Source organism: Corythoichthys intestinalis, chromosome 5 (assembly GCF_030265065.1).
Source record: "Corythoichthys intestinalis isolate RoL2023-P3 chromosome 5, ASM3026506v1, whole genome shotgun sequence".
Taxonomy (NCBI): Eukaryota; Metazoa; Chordata; class Actinopteri; order Syngnathiformes; family Syngnathidae; genus Corythoichthys; species Corythoichthys intestinalis.
The window spans coordinates 24,036,080-24,052,550 of record NC_080399.1 but is presented as its reverse complement, the minus strand read 5'-3'; the positions used below and the strand labels follow the sequence as shown (position 1 = coordinate 24,052,550).

Below are 16,471 nucleotides of genomic sequence, written 5' to 3'. Positions count from 1 at the left end.
CTCTCGGCTGGCCTGGGAACCCCTTGGGATTCTCCTAGACGAGCTGGTGGAAGTGGCTGGGGAAAGGGCTGTCTGGGGCTCTTTGCTGAGGCTGCTGCCCCCCCTGACCCAGATTCAGATAAGCGAGAGACAACGACGACGATGACATTCTAGACTAGTGGTTCTCAAAGTGTGTTAAGCGGGCACCCTCTAATGGTATGCAGAACATTCTTCTTCTTCTTCTTCTCGAGTCACAATGCATCATCAGATGATTCCAGTCCATTGTTTGATGCATTTTCTGGCACTCGGGGTTAGGTCAACTAGGTCCTCTTGGGTGCAAGATGTCGGGAGGAGTGGGCAGACAAGGAGATGTTGCATGGTCTGATCCTCTCCACACAGACAAGAGATGCCGCCATTCTCATTAAACCCCCACTTTGTCAGGTTTGCTTTGCATCGGCCGACAGCAGTTCTCAATCGGTTACAGCAAGACCAGAGTGGCCATGTTTCACTAGCACCAGATAGAAGAGATTCGCGTAGCCTGGTAGAAGACACTGTGTGTGGGTCTTGGGTAAGATGTTCTGTCCACAGAGCAACACGCTGCTTATCCGGATTTCTGTCCAGAGCCTTTACAGAGTGCAGGAAGCTGTGCCTTGACTTTACTTTTTACTGTTGGCTCATGATTGTAGAGTTGGTGGCGGGTGTCAGTTTCTAGTCTCAGCTTTTCCTTCTGGGATGCAACTGTCCTCCGGATGCTTGGTGGAGCAATCCCATTAAGTAGGTATAGGTCATCAACCTTTTTAGGCTTCAAGCAGCCAGTGACAGCACGGGAAGCCGAGTTAAGTCTTGCATCAACCGTGGTGGCATGTGCTGATCTCCATCAGACAGGTGATGTGTACTCCTCTGCAGAGAAGCATAAAGACAACGCTGCTGTACGTACTGTCTTGGCATCAGCACCCCGCTTTGTGTTGGTAAGCATCCTGAGAATGCTGTTCCTTGATGCCATTTTGGCTTTGGTCTTTGTGATGTGTTCCTTGTAGGTGAGAGACCTGTTAGTGTCACCCCGAGGTAGACTAGCTTTGAGATGTTCTGCAGCCTTCTCCCGTACCAGCTGATCTGTAGCTTGCGATCGGCTTCCCTGTTTTTAAAAAGAAACGAGCTAATTTGGGTTTTGTCTGGGTTGGCTTTTAGGTGGTTGATGGAATAGTAAGGGATGAGCAGGTCCAGTGCATTTGAAAGAGAGACTTCAACTGCTTCAAAGGTACTCTTCTGGGAAGCAATACACAAATCATGAGTATATAGGAAACGTCTTGTGCCTGGTTGGGTAGATTGATCATTAGTGTAGATGTTGAACAACAGGGGGTGAGCACACTACCTTGAGGGAGTCCGTTCTTCTGTGTCCTCCATCTACTCCGACTACCATTGAGGTCTACAAAAAGTCTGGGATTTGATAGCATATTGCAGATCCGCTGGGTGAGCCTAACATCTGACGTCATCTCATGCAGTTTCCTGGTTAGTATACGGTGGTTGACTGTGTCATACGCTGCAGAAGGATCAACAAATGCAGCACCTGTGATTTTCTTCATCTCAAAACCACCCTCGATGAAAAGTGGTTAGATTCAGCAAGTGGCCTGTGCATGACTTCCCAGGTGTGAAGCCTGCTTGCTCCGGAATAATTGACTATATTAATTGTTCAAGCAACTTTTTTCTGTGGTCTGATTTGTTTGCCTCTGGCAGCGATAGATGTCCAATCAATTTGAATTGGGAGGGCTGACAGTGAAATAACGAATGCCGCCCTCCCAGTAGTGACAAACTAATTCAAATTCATGACAGAAGGATGAAAATAGATTGGACCGTCTATCATCGTCAATGGCAGCTAGTGAGCTGATTACTATACATTATCCAAGTTAGCCAGTAGAGGGCATACACGCTCCTCGGTTGTTGTTTTCACGTCTCTGGGGTGATGCGAGGTTCAGAGAGTGAGCCGAGTGGTCATAGTTCATTTTGAAGTTGTTTTCGGAACATTGTGGCCAACTAGACTAATGTATTTGAATGTTTGTAGAAGGAGAGCCAAGTATTATATAATGTCATAGACTTCATAACCTATTGGCATGACACGGGAAACGGGGCCGATTCGTAGGGGGCCTATTTTCAAAAACTTCAAATTCAAATATTTACAAAACCAAAGCTTCCACCGACCTAAAACCAAAACAGGCACCTACCTTAGCCATATATGAGTCTCCAATGAGCAGCGGCATCAAAAAATTCAAAGTTGTTGTCTTATAAAATCCCGATTAATTATTTTCTATATAAGTATAACACAATTTAAAATGGCTATAAATGTCTCAGATTTTACACTAGATGCACAAAAATCACCAAATGCAGAGATAATCACCTATATTTTCAGGCTCAATAGCAATATTTAACATATCATAGTTTAATATCAAGTTTATGACCAAAATAGCAACTTTTTTTTTTTTTTTAATTTACTGCAAGTTTTCAACAGCTAATAAATCACTCAATTGAACATCAGTATGTAAATAGATAATTAATAAACTATATATACAATCACAACTTATTATAAAATAGAATATCCCTTTATTATCATCATACACTATATACTGGTAGCGAAGGAGGCTAGCGGTCGCCTGGCGTAAAAGGAGCTCTTCTGGTGAAAGTTCTTGCGAATAAATGCTTAAATCCCCGAATCCTTCATTGATATGGACGTAAAACAGTCTCGATTCTTGGTTAAAAGCAAAGAAACCGTACAGTTAAGGTTTATTTTCCGTATATTGATGAAGTACCATGCTACTATGTTAGTGAATGAGGCTAGCGGCCGCCTGGCGTAAAAGGAGCTTTTCTGATGAAAATTCTTGTGAATAAATGCTTAAATCCCCGAATTCTGCATAGATATGGACGTAAAACAGTCTCGATTCCTGGTTAAAAGTAAACTATGAGGCTAGTCAGTTGCGAAAATTTGCCGCCTCCATGTGTAAACAAAGAAGAAAAGGCAAATGCTTCATTCACGCATGCATGGTACATAAAATATACCATTTACCTTGAATCCTCGAACAAATAACTCCTGAGACAATCCTTCCTGTTTGTATGCGGTACAACTTTCGTATTTAAATCCAATCGTAATTAATTCCAAGCTTAAATCTGACATGAGCGTGTGCCGTCTTCGGCTATCACTAAATGAAGCTCGACCCCCCCGATCAGGCGTCCTGCAAAGAATGACGAAGTGACACGTCAATAGTGATGATGTCTATGATAAGGTAGTATTGGATGTTTCAAACGTTTTCTTTTTCTTTCCTGCTAGATAAGCAACCTTATTGCTACAGAGATCCTTCGCTCGGATGACGTGGTCACCCGCGTGGCGGTCATTGAGAAATGGGTGGCTGTGGCAGACATCTGCCGCTGTCTCCATAACTACAACGCCGTGCTTGAGATCACATCCTCCCTCAACCGAAGTTCTGTCTTCCGTCTCAAAAAGACCTGGCTTAAGGTGTCCAAGCAGGTATGTTACAACACTATACTCTGAACTGCGTGTGGGTGTTTTTGGTTAAATTATAAAGCGATGTTCTTGCAGACAAAAGCCCTGATTGACAAGCTGCAGAAGCTGGTCTCTTCGGAAGGGAGGTTCAAAAACCTAAGAGAGGCTCTGAAGAAGTGAGTCAGTCTTTTGATTGATTGTTGCTTTTAACAGTCTTCACTAAGCGGACAATGTGTGTTTTTTTTTCTCTATAGCTGTGATCCCCCATGTGTGCCCTATTTGGGCATGTACCTCACAGACCTGGCCTTCATCGAGGAGGGAACACCAAACTACACTGAAGACAATTTGGTCAATTTTTCGAAAATGAGGATGGTGAGATGCCTATGCAGCTTAAGTACGTGTCTGCTTTCTCAAAATGAGTAAACATTGAATATTTTGGTCGTACTTCTTTTCAGATATCTCACATCATCAGAGAAATCCGACAGTTTCAACAAACAGCATACAAACTTGACCTTCAACCAAAGGTTAGATAAAACCTTCATTTTTTTGTTGTTGTTGTCTACAGTGGTATGAATGCCACCAGTGGACACAGGTAATGGTATACTAAAGATTAAAAGATTAAAGACTAAATTAAATGTTCAAATTACAGTGATGTAATGTTTTTCGTGGTTCATGGGGACCAGAACCCGCCACGATAAGTGAAAAACCGTGAAGTAGCCCCCCCTCCCCCCATTTTATTTATTTATTTCTGTGTGTTCAATGTATTTATTCAGATTTCGCATTGGATAGAAATACATGCAAGAGATGTTTTTTCACTTTTTCCCCCAAAGTATGATGATAATAATAAAAATAAAAACTTTTTGTATATACAGGATATATATTTTAATGTTATTAAGCACTTCAAAGGTAATAATTATGATAAGTTTTGAACATGTTACTGTCCCACCAAATTATTTTTAAACAAGAATAAAGTAGAAAAATGCTTGTTTTTATTAAATGCTTCATTGAGTGAGTCCACCCAAATCCGCTCAAGCTGCTCGTTTACACACAGTGAGTTGCCACAGCAACTGTTTAACAAGTTAAACGATGATTGATGCATGCGGCGCTTTGATGTTTTTGGTTTGAAGCATCTCTGGCAAGATCAAACCTTTAACGTCTGTCAATCATCGTTAACTTTATTAAGCAAGTCTAGTGCACTGCCTGGCAAAAAAAAAAAAAAAGCAGCAGGAGGGAGAGTGAGACTATGTGATTGGATCGAAACAGCTCATCTGTATGTATTCATTTATTTTTAAAGTTTGAAGCACGAAGTAGCGAGGGATCACTGTACCTTTTTTTTTTTTTTTTTTAAATTCCACTACAGTGCATTATTCATGTACAGTTCAGTTGTATTCAACTAAAACTACAAGATTCACATTTAATGTTGGAACTGTTTCTTTTTAAATAGTACTTTTAGGGACAAATTCTAAGTGTAATACCATTTAACTAAACCCTCGAGTACATTTACTTTTTTCCCCCTAAAAAGTCTAAGTGTAATTGCTCAAACTATGGCTTTTAAAAAGAAACCTCTGCCTTTTGTTCAAAACATTTTGGCCTACTACACCAACATCATTTAATGTTGGCCCTGGTGGTACTCTGGCATTCTTTGAGTTGGTATTTACTGTAAAATATTTGAAAACCACTGGTCTACACTATAGGAGCATTTTGGGGTGACAAGAAAACAAACATGATGGCGAGCAGTAAAGACGCGATAAAAACTATGATTACGCCGGCCTGTTCAATCACATGGTGACTTCAAAGCACCGTAAAAAATGAAGTATTTGACATGGAGAGCCACCAGCAACATGACTGGAGAGCGCAGATTTTAATCTCTCTCCTAGTTTTTATTCGGCCCTGATTGACCACGGACATTTGGAGATGTGATCCTTTTAGTTTCATAATAGGAAATATGTTTTCTCCGCTAGAGGGCACTCATGCTCTTTGGACAAATAGTTCTTCATTTCTGTTGATTTTTTTTCTATCGCTGGAATTCAATGATTTTTTTGTTGTTGTATTTCTTTGGCTTAATGTTGTTAGGTAATAGGTTTTAGTACAGTAGAATATTTGCAGTTAATATAGATATCTTTGTGCTGAGAAAATAAAATACCATTGTTATAAACAAACAAACAAACAAAACAAAAAAATCTTAAGCAATTAATCACAATGTTACTTATTACTTGAGTAGTCTTTCATCCAACTCTTTTTTTACTTGTACTTGAGTACATTTCTGGATGACTACTTTTGCTTTTACTTGAATAATATCATTTTGAAGTAACGCTACTCTTACTTGAGTAAAATTTTGGGCTACCCTACCCATCTCTGCGTACACGGGGATGCATTTAATAAAGCCTTCGTATTAAAATGCAGATTCATGAAATATAATTGAATATGGATAATAAATTTACAAAATTTAAATGCAACTTTCTAGTTATTGAGCAATTCCTAAACAAAAGTCCACAAAAAGTGTGCCTTTCTACGAGAGTTTGACAAAATTCACTTAACAGAGTTACTAGAATCCTCCAATGTCTTGAACGTATTCCGTGCTATTAATAGTGTTAATAATGTTGCAAATGCGACAAGTAGTCGTTGTTATGGATGACACCTTGGTTTTGTTTGCCGTCTTCATAATGGCAGAGAATTGCCACCAGTTGGTTAAATAGGCTGGGGCTGCAGCTATTGATTATTTTAGCAGTCGATTAATCTATTAAGTAGTTAATTTGAATAATCGAGTAATCAGATTAGGAACATTTCATGCGTTGCAGAATAAACTTTTGGAGACGAAAAACAAAGGCTTGCTAAGATTGCACTTTCAAAAGAGCATTAAATGCAAATACAAAATAAAATTCCTGATTATTTCTTCAACTATGCAGAATTGCACTTTCATTTAAAAATAAATTAAAATACCTGATCTTAGCCTCAAACAGTAATGAAAAAATGAATACATGAGGATCTAAGTAAAACAAAAGAACAATTGGCTAAATTGCATAGCAAAAGCCTGTTAGCTTAAATGCTTTAAAATGCTTTTGGTAGGTTTTTTTTTTGTTTTTACAATGCTCTTAACAAATCGTTCAAACACATATTACCACAAAAACGGCTAAATATACCTATAAACTAAATTACAAATGCATTAAAAAGCATATTAGCTCAAACAAAACCTTACATTATGTTGGTTTTAACAGGGAGGAGCTGGATTCAGCCATGTTAAATAAGTTATGTCATATTCACTGTTGCCACTAGAGGGTAGTGTATCCATCCAAATCAATAAAAATATATGCAAACTATTTTCAAAACAAACCATTACAACGGCAATCCAATTAAACGAATACTCGAAGCAGAAAAATTTGATTCGAAGGGACGGAGCACCCAGCGTCGAATCTTTAAGTGCCTTAAATTGTGTTGTTGGTCTACTATTCAACAGTTTTGTGCCATCTTTGAATGTGAATTTTCATGTACAAGGGTCCTTTGCGTTTTTTTTTTTTTTTGTACATTTGAGCTTGAAACATACAAACAGAATGCAATCAATTGCAAATAATTTCCAACATATTTTGAGTTAAAGAATGATTCTGCTTTTTCTTTTAATGGTCTTTGAATTGGGACAATTTTGGTTTGTGCCGTAGGTAGCCCAGTATTTACTGGATGGAAGCTGCGTTCTGGATGAAGAAAGCATGTACGAAGCCTCCCTCAGAATTGAACCGAAAGTGTCCAACTGATAGGAATAAGGGGCGCACCTCTATGCTATGTTATCTTCTCTGTTAATACAACACATCAGTTCACACACACATCCACTTTTGCATTGTTGTATAAGATATTTCCTCTTCTGTACAGTAGATGTTTAAGGTTGTTTGACAACAGAAGATACGTTAAATCTTTTGTTAAATGAGTTTACAAAGATTTTTTGGAAGCATAATAACAGAGGTCGCCTTGGTTAGTCATGTTCAAATCAGTGTGACCAATGACATTATTTTGCTTTGTGTACACTTTACACTTGCCAGCTATCTTTACTTCAGTTTTATCCATAAGTATTAGTTTGTCTGCAACCAATGTAGCATTGTAAAAAGCGCATTGAATCAGGTAAAAGAGCACAGAGAACACAGTTTGCGTGCCAGCAAAGGAAAATAGGGGAAAAACATTCGGTGGTAAGAACAATCTCTATGCTTCCTAACCCCAAACAAAAAAGGTTTATTTCTTCATTTCTGCTCCGCAACAGATGTTCATAAATGTTTTGCACCATAGAATATTTTTATACTGACAGCATCCAGGACAACGTCACAATGACATATTAAAGAAGCAGAAGCTGTTGTGCCTGGTTTGGTCACATACAAAATTGTAATTTGGTGGTGAAGAAAGTTGGTGATGACAGACTGTTACCTTGTGGAATAATAACCATGTTGAGTTGATCATTTAGAATAGTATATTAAATTATATACTGTATATCAGAGTTGGTCTGTGGCAGGAACTGCAGATAAACACGGTTGGAAAGTGATGCTCATCAATATTTTTTAAATTGCTACCAACTTTTTTTGTCTTTTTGTTTGTATATATACAGTGCTGCTCGAAAGTTTGTGAACCCCACAGCGATGGTCAGATTTTTTGTAAAAAAAACTAAAATAACCTTATTAAATGTTAAGTTATACCCAAATCCACAATACTGACATTCCAAATAATGGACTGAAACAAAAGAAATAGTTATATTGTCATTCTTTATTTAACAAAAGTGGTTGATTTAAGAAAAACTCAGATATCATGTGTGCAAAAGTATGTGAACCCCTTCAGTTAATAGGATATTGCGCCTCCTTTTGCAGAGATTACCTCAACCAAACGGTTTCTGTAGTGACTAATCAGCCTCTCACATCTACTTTGGGGGATTTTTGCCCATTCTTCCTTGCAGAACGCAGTCAGTTGAGAGAGGTTTGATGGGCGTCTGGCATGAACTGCTCGCTTCAGGTCCCGCCACAGCATTTCAATGGGATTTAGGTCAGGACTTTGACTGGGCCAGTCCAGAACACGAATCTTCTTCTTTTTCAGCCATTCCTTGGTTGTACTGCTGGAATGCTTTGGATCATTATCATGTTGCATGATCCACCTTCTGCCAAGCTTTAACTTCAAAACAGATGGCGTCAGGTTATGTTCTAGGATTTGACAATATTCCTCAGAATTCATGATTCCCTGGACTATGTGGAGTTGTCCAGGTCCTGAGGATGAAAAGCAAGCCCAGATCTTGACATTCCCACCTCCATGCTTCACTGTTGGGAGAAGGTTCTTTTGGTGGTATGCAGTGTTGACTTTTCGCCAGACATGGCGGTTTTGGTTGTGACCAAACAGTTCAATTTTGCACCTACATCAGTTGATGAAAACTCTTTTTAATTTAGTCTCGACAACACAACTGTTAAAAAAACAAAACAAAAAACTACTGAATTGATTGATTAGGAAATCAGTTTGAAATAATAGAAAATTCCAAAATGTTGAGGGGGTTCACAAACTTTTGAGCAGCACTGTAGGTTTTCTCCGTCTCCTGTCCTGACTGTGCATAGTAATGTCGGACATCACACATACAATACAGGTTACATCTCTTTTGATTTGTTTTGTAGATTGTAAAGAGTACACCAGTTCAGTATAACACATTTGTTTAAAAATGAGTTTATTTATTTTAGTTTTATCCAAAGTACTTTTTAAAAAAGATGCTAAGTGTTCAGCGATACTTGTGTTGAGTAAAAGGGTTGTTGCTCCTCTGTAATTAAAAGACAATCTGTCAATCTTGCTGTTCCAGTGATTGTGGAACGTGACAGTATATCACTCTGTTATATGCATTGCTGTTTATTAACAATATGATAGAAACGTAAGTGAATGACCTCTGCCTGCAGCATTCAAACACTATTTTTGTAGTAGTCTACGAGAGTCACCTGCTCTTTATATAAACATGAGAAAGTATTTTGTACCTTGTTGTTAATTCATTTCTCTGACACGTGCTGTACATTTTGTACATGCTAGCCCTGCATATTTCTCAATGTGGAACGGTGTAATCCTTTCAGATATCTAGACATATAGCAAGCTTCGATAGAAAATGCTACAACAGTGTGGTCTTAAAACCATGACCTTAGAGTAGAAATCAACAAGTGTTTTGCATTTATACGGTAATCCTGTCTATAACCATTTCTGTTAGCAGGAATTATAGTAATGTAGTGCTTATTCTGTGAATATTTGTATTTTTACTATGTATGTACAGAACACTTTTCAAGCTCACGTGGCAGGCATGCAACACAGGCAAAATAATACTATATACTTGTACTGTAGACACTTACACATGCACATACAATACTCTTACAAGGTATATGAACAAATAAACATTTTTGCTGTTAGCAATACCCAGTGGTATGAAAATTATCTTTCAACCCTCATGTTTCCACACCTTAATGAAATCCCCCATTTTGTAAGAAAATTAAACAAATATAAAAAGATATAAAATCAATGACGTTGAGGATTTTAACAAATCATTATGTTTCCAAGTTACCTCTTGCTAATAAATCCATTTTGTCTCAGGGGCATTTTGTCTCAAGTGTTTTTGTAGCTCATCCAAACCTATTTAAAATGCATGGTTCAGGATAAATTCCCTTTTTATGAAGAATAGAACATAAACGTTTCACTGGTTCAAGCAAACAGTGCTATTAAAAACAAACATTAAATGTCAGTACATTGCACGGTAAAGGAAGGAGTGTGGATGAGTGTTATTTTAAGGCAAGGCAAGGCAAGGCAAGGCAAATTTATTTATATAGCACAATTCAACACAAGGCAATTCAAAGTGCTTTACATCACATGAAGACCATAAAAATCACATTTAAATCAACACAACGTAAAAACCAAGACAAATGATCGCATTTAATCACAGAATAAAAATAAATAAATAAAAATAAAACAAAAATAAAAATAAAGCAAAAACTACTACTAATAATAATCATTGAAATCAGCAATGGAGATAAGCACAAGAGGAATAGAAGGCAGGTAAGTTGAAATATATAGACAGTTATGGATATGCAGTGCCAAACAAAAGCGTTTTTAGCCCTGATTTAAAGGAGCTAACAGTTTGAGCATACTTTAGACGTTCGGGTAACTTGTTCCAGAGGTGAGGAGCATAATAACTAAATGCTGCCTCACCCTGCTTGGTTCTTGTTCTTGGAACATGCAGAAGACCCGTTCCAGACGACCTTAGGGGTCTAGATGTCTCATAGGAATCTAACAAGTCAAGCATGTATTTTGGTCCAAGGCCATTAAGTGTTTTGTAGACGAGCAGTAGTATTTTATAGTCTATCCTTTGACTCACTGGAAGCCAGTGTAGCGATTTCAAAACCGGTGTAATGTGGTCCAGCTTCCTTGTATTTGTGAGGACTCTGGCTGCAGCATTCTGTACTAGCTGCAGCTTCCTGACTGATTTTTTATCAAGACCTGTAAATATACCGTTGCAGTAGTCCAATCTGCTGAAAATGAATGCATGCATAAGTTTTTCCATGTCTTGTTGAGTCAGAAGCCCCTTAATTCTGGTTATATTTTTTAGGTGGTAATAAGCGGATTTAGTGACGGACTTTAGATGGCTATCAAATTTTAGGTTTGAGTCAATAATTACGCCAAGGTTTCTGACTTGATTTGTAGCTGTTAGTGACATTGTGCTAAGTTGGCTTCTTATCTTTGACCTTTCCTTTTTTGGCCCAAAAATGATCACCTCTTTCTTCTCTACATTTAACTGGAGAAAATTCTGGCACATCCATTCATTGATTTGACGAATGCATTTACTCAGGGAGACTAAGGGACTATAATCATGTGGGGACACAGAAATGTACAGTTGTGTGTCATCTGCATAGGCGTGATAGGAGATGTCATACTGTTCCATTATCTGAGCTAACGGAAGCATATAGATGTTAAATAAGAGTGGTCCAAGAATTGACCCTTGAGGGACTCCACACGTGAATTTGGTTCGTTCTGACTGATAGTTTCCAATTGACACAAAGAAATCTCTATCATGTAAATAGGATGTGAACCACTGAAGAATAGTGTCAGTAAGCCCTACCCACTGTTCCAATCTGCTGAGTAGTATGTTGTGATAAACCGTGTCAAATGCGGCGCTGAGATCCAATAGTAGCAGAACAGATGATTTGCCTGCATCGGTATTCCGACGAATATCATTTAGGACTTTGATAAGCACGGTCTCGGTGCTGTGTTGTGGCCGAAATCCAGACTGAAATGAGTTAAAAAGATTGTTTTGCATCATAAAAGTCTGGATCTGTTCAAACACAACCCTTTCGATAATTTTCCCCAGGAATGTCAGATTTGATATTGGCCTGTAATTACTAATGGTTGAGGCATCCAGATTAGGTTTTTTTAGGAGAGGTTTTATTACTGCAGTTTTTAAAGTCTGAGGAAACTCTCCTGTTTGGAGGGAAGTATTTATAATCTGAAGTATGTCTGGGGCTATGCAATGAAAAACAGTTTTGAAAAAGTTTGAAGGAAGGATGTCAAGGCAGCATGTTGTGGGCTTTAATTTCGACACAATTTCTGTTAAAGTGGCATAGTCCAGGAGGCTAAACTGTCTAAGATTGATGTGGGGGACATTTTGGGAGGTGTTTAGTGTAACATTTGTTAATCCGGAGTTGCACACAGCCTGTCTAATCTTTAGTACTTTGTGTATAAAGAATGCTGCGAAATTATTACAGGACACCTCAGATGCCAATTCCTGAGGTATTGATGCTTGTGGGTTTGTCAGTTTGTCAACAACAGAAAATAGTGTGCGAGTATTGTTGGTGTTTCTACTAATGATCTCTGAAAAATATGATTGTCTAGCATTTTTCAGTTCCTGGTTGTATTTGCGAAGACTCTCTTTGTAGATATCATAAAAAACTAGGAGTTTGTTTTTTCGCCATCTGCGCTCTGCTCGTCTACAAACTTGTTTTTGTTTTATAGCTAGTATGGCATTTCTCCAGGGTGACCTCTTCTTTCTTGACAAAGTTTTTGTCTTAATCGGGGCAATAGTGTCCATTACAGTCATCACACTGGAACTGAAACTATTTACAAGTTCTTCCACTGGAGCTATTGTAGAGGTTAATGGTGAGGCATAGGCCTGTGTGAATAACGCACATGTGTTATCACTTATGTTACGCTTCCTAATCACCTCTGTTTCCCTTTTCAGAGGATGGACAGGGGTGGTCATTTTAAACATAATGCAGTAGTGATCAGACAGAGCAACATCATTCACTGTGACCTCAGAGATGTTAAGACCTTTGGATATTATTAAGTCCAGTATGTGCCCTCTGTTATGTGTTGGAACTGTCACATGCTGAGATAAACCAAATGTATCCAAAATATTTAAAAGCTCTCTAGCACATCCTTCTTCAGGATTATCAACATGAATGTTAAAGTCACCCACTAAAACAACACAATCAAAGTCCATGCAGACGGAAGACAGTATTTTGGTAAGCTCATCAAAAAACATTGTGTTATACTTCGGTGGTCTGTAAATTGTTACCAAGGCAGCTCTGCAAGGGCTTTTTAGCTGAATGACAATATATTCAAAGGAATCAAACTGACCACATGAAATATTCGTGCATTGAAAACTGTCCCTGATCAGACTGGCAACCCCACCTCCTTTCTTATGGGTTCTTGGCGCACTAAAGAAATTGAAGTTTGTGGGGGTTGCCTCAATCAGAACTGTCGAACTCTTATCTTGATCTAACCAAGTTTCTGTTAGGAACAACATGTCAAGGTTATGTTTGCTGATAAAATCATTAATTAAGAAAGATTTGCCAGCTAAAGATCTAATATTTAGCAGAGCCAATTGGAGATGCCAGACTGGATTCACTGGTGAGTTTTGGGAATGACTTACTATGCTTAACAGGTTGGCAGAGTTGATTGAGCGTTTTTTATTTCTCACCAGTCTAGCCCTTTTTTTGTTGTTTATCACCACTGGGATTGTTGAGCATACATACTGTACTCCATAAGGCCCCGGCTTTTGCTGGGACAGAACAGTCTTTGTAATGTTGTCACAGCCTGGACCCGGTGCACATCATATTGGTGTCGCAAACATGGCTTCCTCCATAGAAGGATAATACCGTGTAGTTCCAGAGTTGTAGTGCTTTGGCTTTGCCCCGAGAGAATTCCAGGGGAGGCTGGTTGGTTTGTTGCCATCTTCCCCTGGCACCTGTCGGGTGTGACAGGTACAGGGTGGAAGCGAAGACATGAATTTGAGGAGATCAAGAGACTGGTTAACCTTGCTATCTAGATCCATGGAGTCCCGATCAGGTTGACTCATTATTTCATCCAAACTAAGTCGTCGGCGGGGTGGCTTCCGGGACTGTGGGGATTTAGGCCTTGATGAGGCCTTAGCCTGACTGAGTCGGCGGAATGGTGGCGTCTTGGAGTGTGAAGATTTGGTGCTGGATGGGGCCTTATCCTGGAGTCGGCGGCGTGGTGGCGTCTTGGAGTGTGAGGATGTGGGGCTGGATGGGGCCTTATCCTGGAGTCGGCGGCGTGGTGGCGTCTTGGAGTGCGAGGATTTGGGGCTGGATGGGGCCTTAGCCTGGAGTCGGCGGCGTGGTGGCGTCTTGGAGTGCGAGGATTTGGGGCTGGATGGGGCCTCGACAGCAGAGGATTGCACGGTCGGGTCGTTCTCCTCCTGTTGAGCTGATGGAGCCACTTCTTGAGTCTCGTCTGAAGGGGGTCGATCACCTGCTACCAGGGTCTCCTTCCGTTGAGGCAGTGGAGCCTCAGCAGAGGAGGGTTGGTCACAGCCTGGCAGGGCTGGCTTAGTCACTTCCCCTTCAGCGACTATCGGCTCCATTTTTGGAGGAGACATTGATTCTGCATGCACACTGTCTGATTCAGCACTCATCCCAGCCACCATGTTTATCCGATGTTTTGGGACAGCTTGCCTCCTTTCCTCGAGATAAGCAGACTGTCTGTGCCTCAAGAGATAAAACATGCTGCTGCTTAGTAACCGCACTCCTGACTTATTTAGGTGAAGGCCATCGTTCTTAAAGAGATGCCTGCGCCCTGAAAATATGTTGAAATTGTCAATGAAGTACATCGATTGTCCAGCGCATGTTGCTTTGAGCCATTTGTTGAGCATCATCACTCTGCTGAAACTTTCATCCCCCAGCCTGGGCGCGGGTATGGGTCCACTGAAAAACACCTCAGTATTTAAAGTTCCGACTTTGTTTATCAGTTCAGTGAAGTCTTGCTTTAAAATCTCTGATAAATCATAATGTGTATATTAAATGGACCATCTTCTATATAATTAAAACAGTATTCTATTGTCTTTGATATGTTAGTCCAGTTAATGTGACTGCATTTTGTCGAAGATGCCTGACAAAAGGAGAGCACGGCATTAGAAATGTATTTTATTATAATGCAGTGAACTTCTTCCATTTAATATTGTTGAATTTAATTATGAATTCAAAATTGCACGGCTCCCAAGACAAGTCGTGGAGGGCAAAGATATCATATAAGGCTTGATGTGTTATATACGCTGCAGGCCAATGGGGATGAACATCATACTTAGTCGGCCATTTTAAGGACAGAGTCATTTACTCAGGTTTCAACAAATTTTCAAATTGCGTGGCTTTTTTTTTGTTGTTGTTAGTTTTTTCCATGAACGTCTGATATGCGTTAATTTTACTGCGTATTTAAAAAAATAATTACCTACTTTCTAAAATTTCAACATCCAGCCTTGATCATAGCCACGTTAATACAGCGTCTTATAAACCAAACAGTTTGCTAATCCGTCAGGATTTCAACGAGTTAAGAATATTAGAAAAATAATTTCAATGGATTAAATCACTCACTTTACGTCCAGTCATGCTGCAAGCGAGCCCTGCAGACTACGTTTTCTGTTGCAAGATAGTCGTCGGTTAGTTACGCCGCTGACTTGACTTTGGGCATCTACACTAGTGACGAGATTTGTCGTTCACTTGAGCAAACGAATCCATTCCGGTTCGTTCAGTAAAAAGATTCGTTCAAACAAATCGTTCAACGAATCGTTCGCCCCCCTCATCTCCCTCCCCGCCCAAACGAATCGTTCGGTTACTGAACGGGAAGTGACGTTGCCGAACGAATCACCAAAGACCGCTTCGCAGTATAACTGAACGGGAAGTGACATTGCTTGGTCCCTCCCTCTCTTCCACATTGACCACTCGTCGTAGTTTCAGAAATGAGTGACAGGCGGTATCATTCTGCTTTCACAGACAGCCTCGTCTCCCTCCTGCTGCTGCAAAAGCGAGGGAGAACTTCCGCGTCGTCTGTCCTAGTTCTATGGGCTCAAAGTCATGGCTCGTGCTTGCATTTCGATTTAGGACACGGTTAAACATTTTCCTTTTGTGAGGGGAGCAGGGGCGCACGGACTTTCTTTAGCAGGTTCTTGATCACACATACATATACAGCATGTTTGCTGTCACGAAAATAAAAATACATCGAAAGTTTAATTTCTGAATATGGAACGACCAACACATCATATTTACATCTCGCTCTGTTGTATTTTTGTTTTTTAGTATTAAGATGATCGTGTTGAATTTTTGCACTGGTATTAATAAATAAAATAATCCGGTCAGCTCCCCTGTCGTCCCCGCATCTCAGATCGTCAAATGCTGACGAGAAATAATTGTTTGCTCTTTACGATGTCGCCTTTCTACTCTCATTAGTCTGTTAAGAAAAATGTAGACCTATTGCGACATCTCCCGTGTCCGCGTGCTTTGTTTTTGGGCGCTTGAGTAGCACATGATGGACGGATTGACATAATTTGTCAAACCAACCAACACCTGACACGAAGAAAAAAAAAAAAAAACACTCGGAAAAAAATTACATGTATATACAGTTTCATTGCAAATCAGTATTATGGTGATCATATTGTTTTTTTGCACTGGTATTAATAAATAAAATAATCCGGTCAGCTCCCCTGTCGTCCCCGCATCTCAGATCGTCAAATGCTGACGA

General features: G+C 39.6%; 1 protein-coding gene across 1 annotated transcript in view; it reads left to right on the top strand.

Moving 5' to 3' along the window:
- Positions 1 to 10,853, top strand: part of LOC130916098 (ras-specific guanine nucleotide-releasing factor 1) — an 81,099-nt gene extending 70,246 nt beyond the window's left edge. Inside the window, exons 23-27 of the mRNA XM_057836529.1 lie at positions 3,296 to 3,493; positions 3,566 to 3,645; positions 3,724 to 3,841; positions 3,925 to 3,993; positions 7,123 to 10,853. Of these exons, the coding sequence (XP_057692512.1) occupies positions 3,296 to 3,493; positions 3,566 to 3,645; positions 3,724 to 3,841; positions 3,925 to 3,993; positions 7,123 to 7,215 (558 nt within the window). The 3' untranslated portion in view covers positions 7,216 to 10,853. The remainder of the gene's footprint in view (positions 1 to 3,295; positions 3,494 to 3,565; positions 3,646 to 3,723; positions 3,842 to 3,924; positions 3,994 to 7,122) is intronic.
- The last annotated feature ends 5,618 nt before the right edge of the window (positions 10,854 to 16,471 follow it).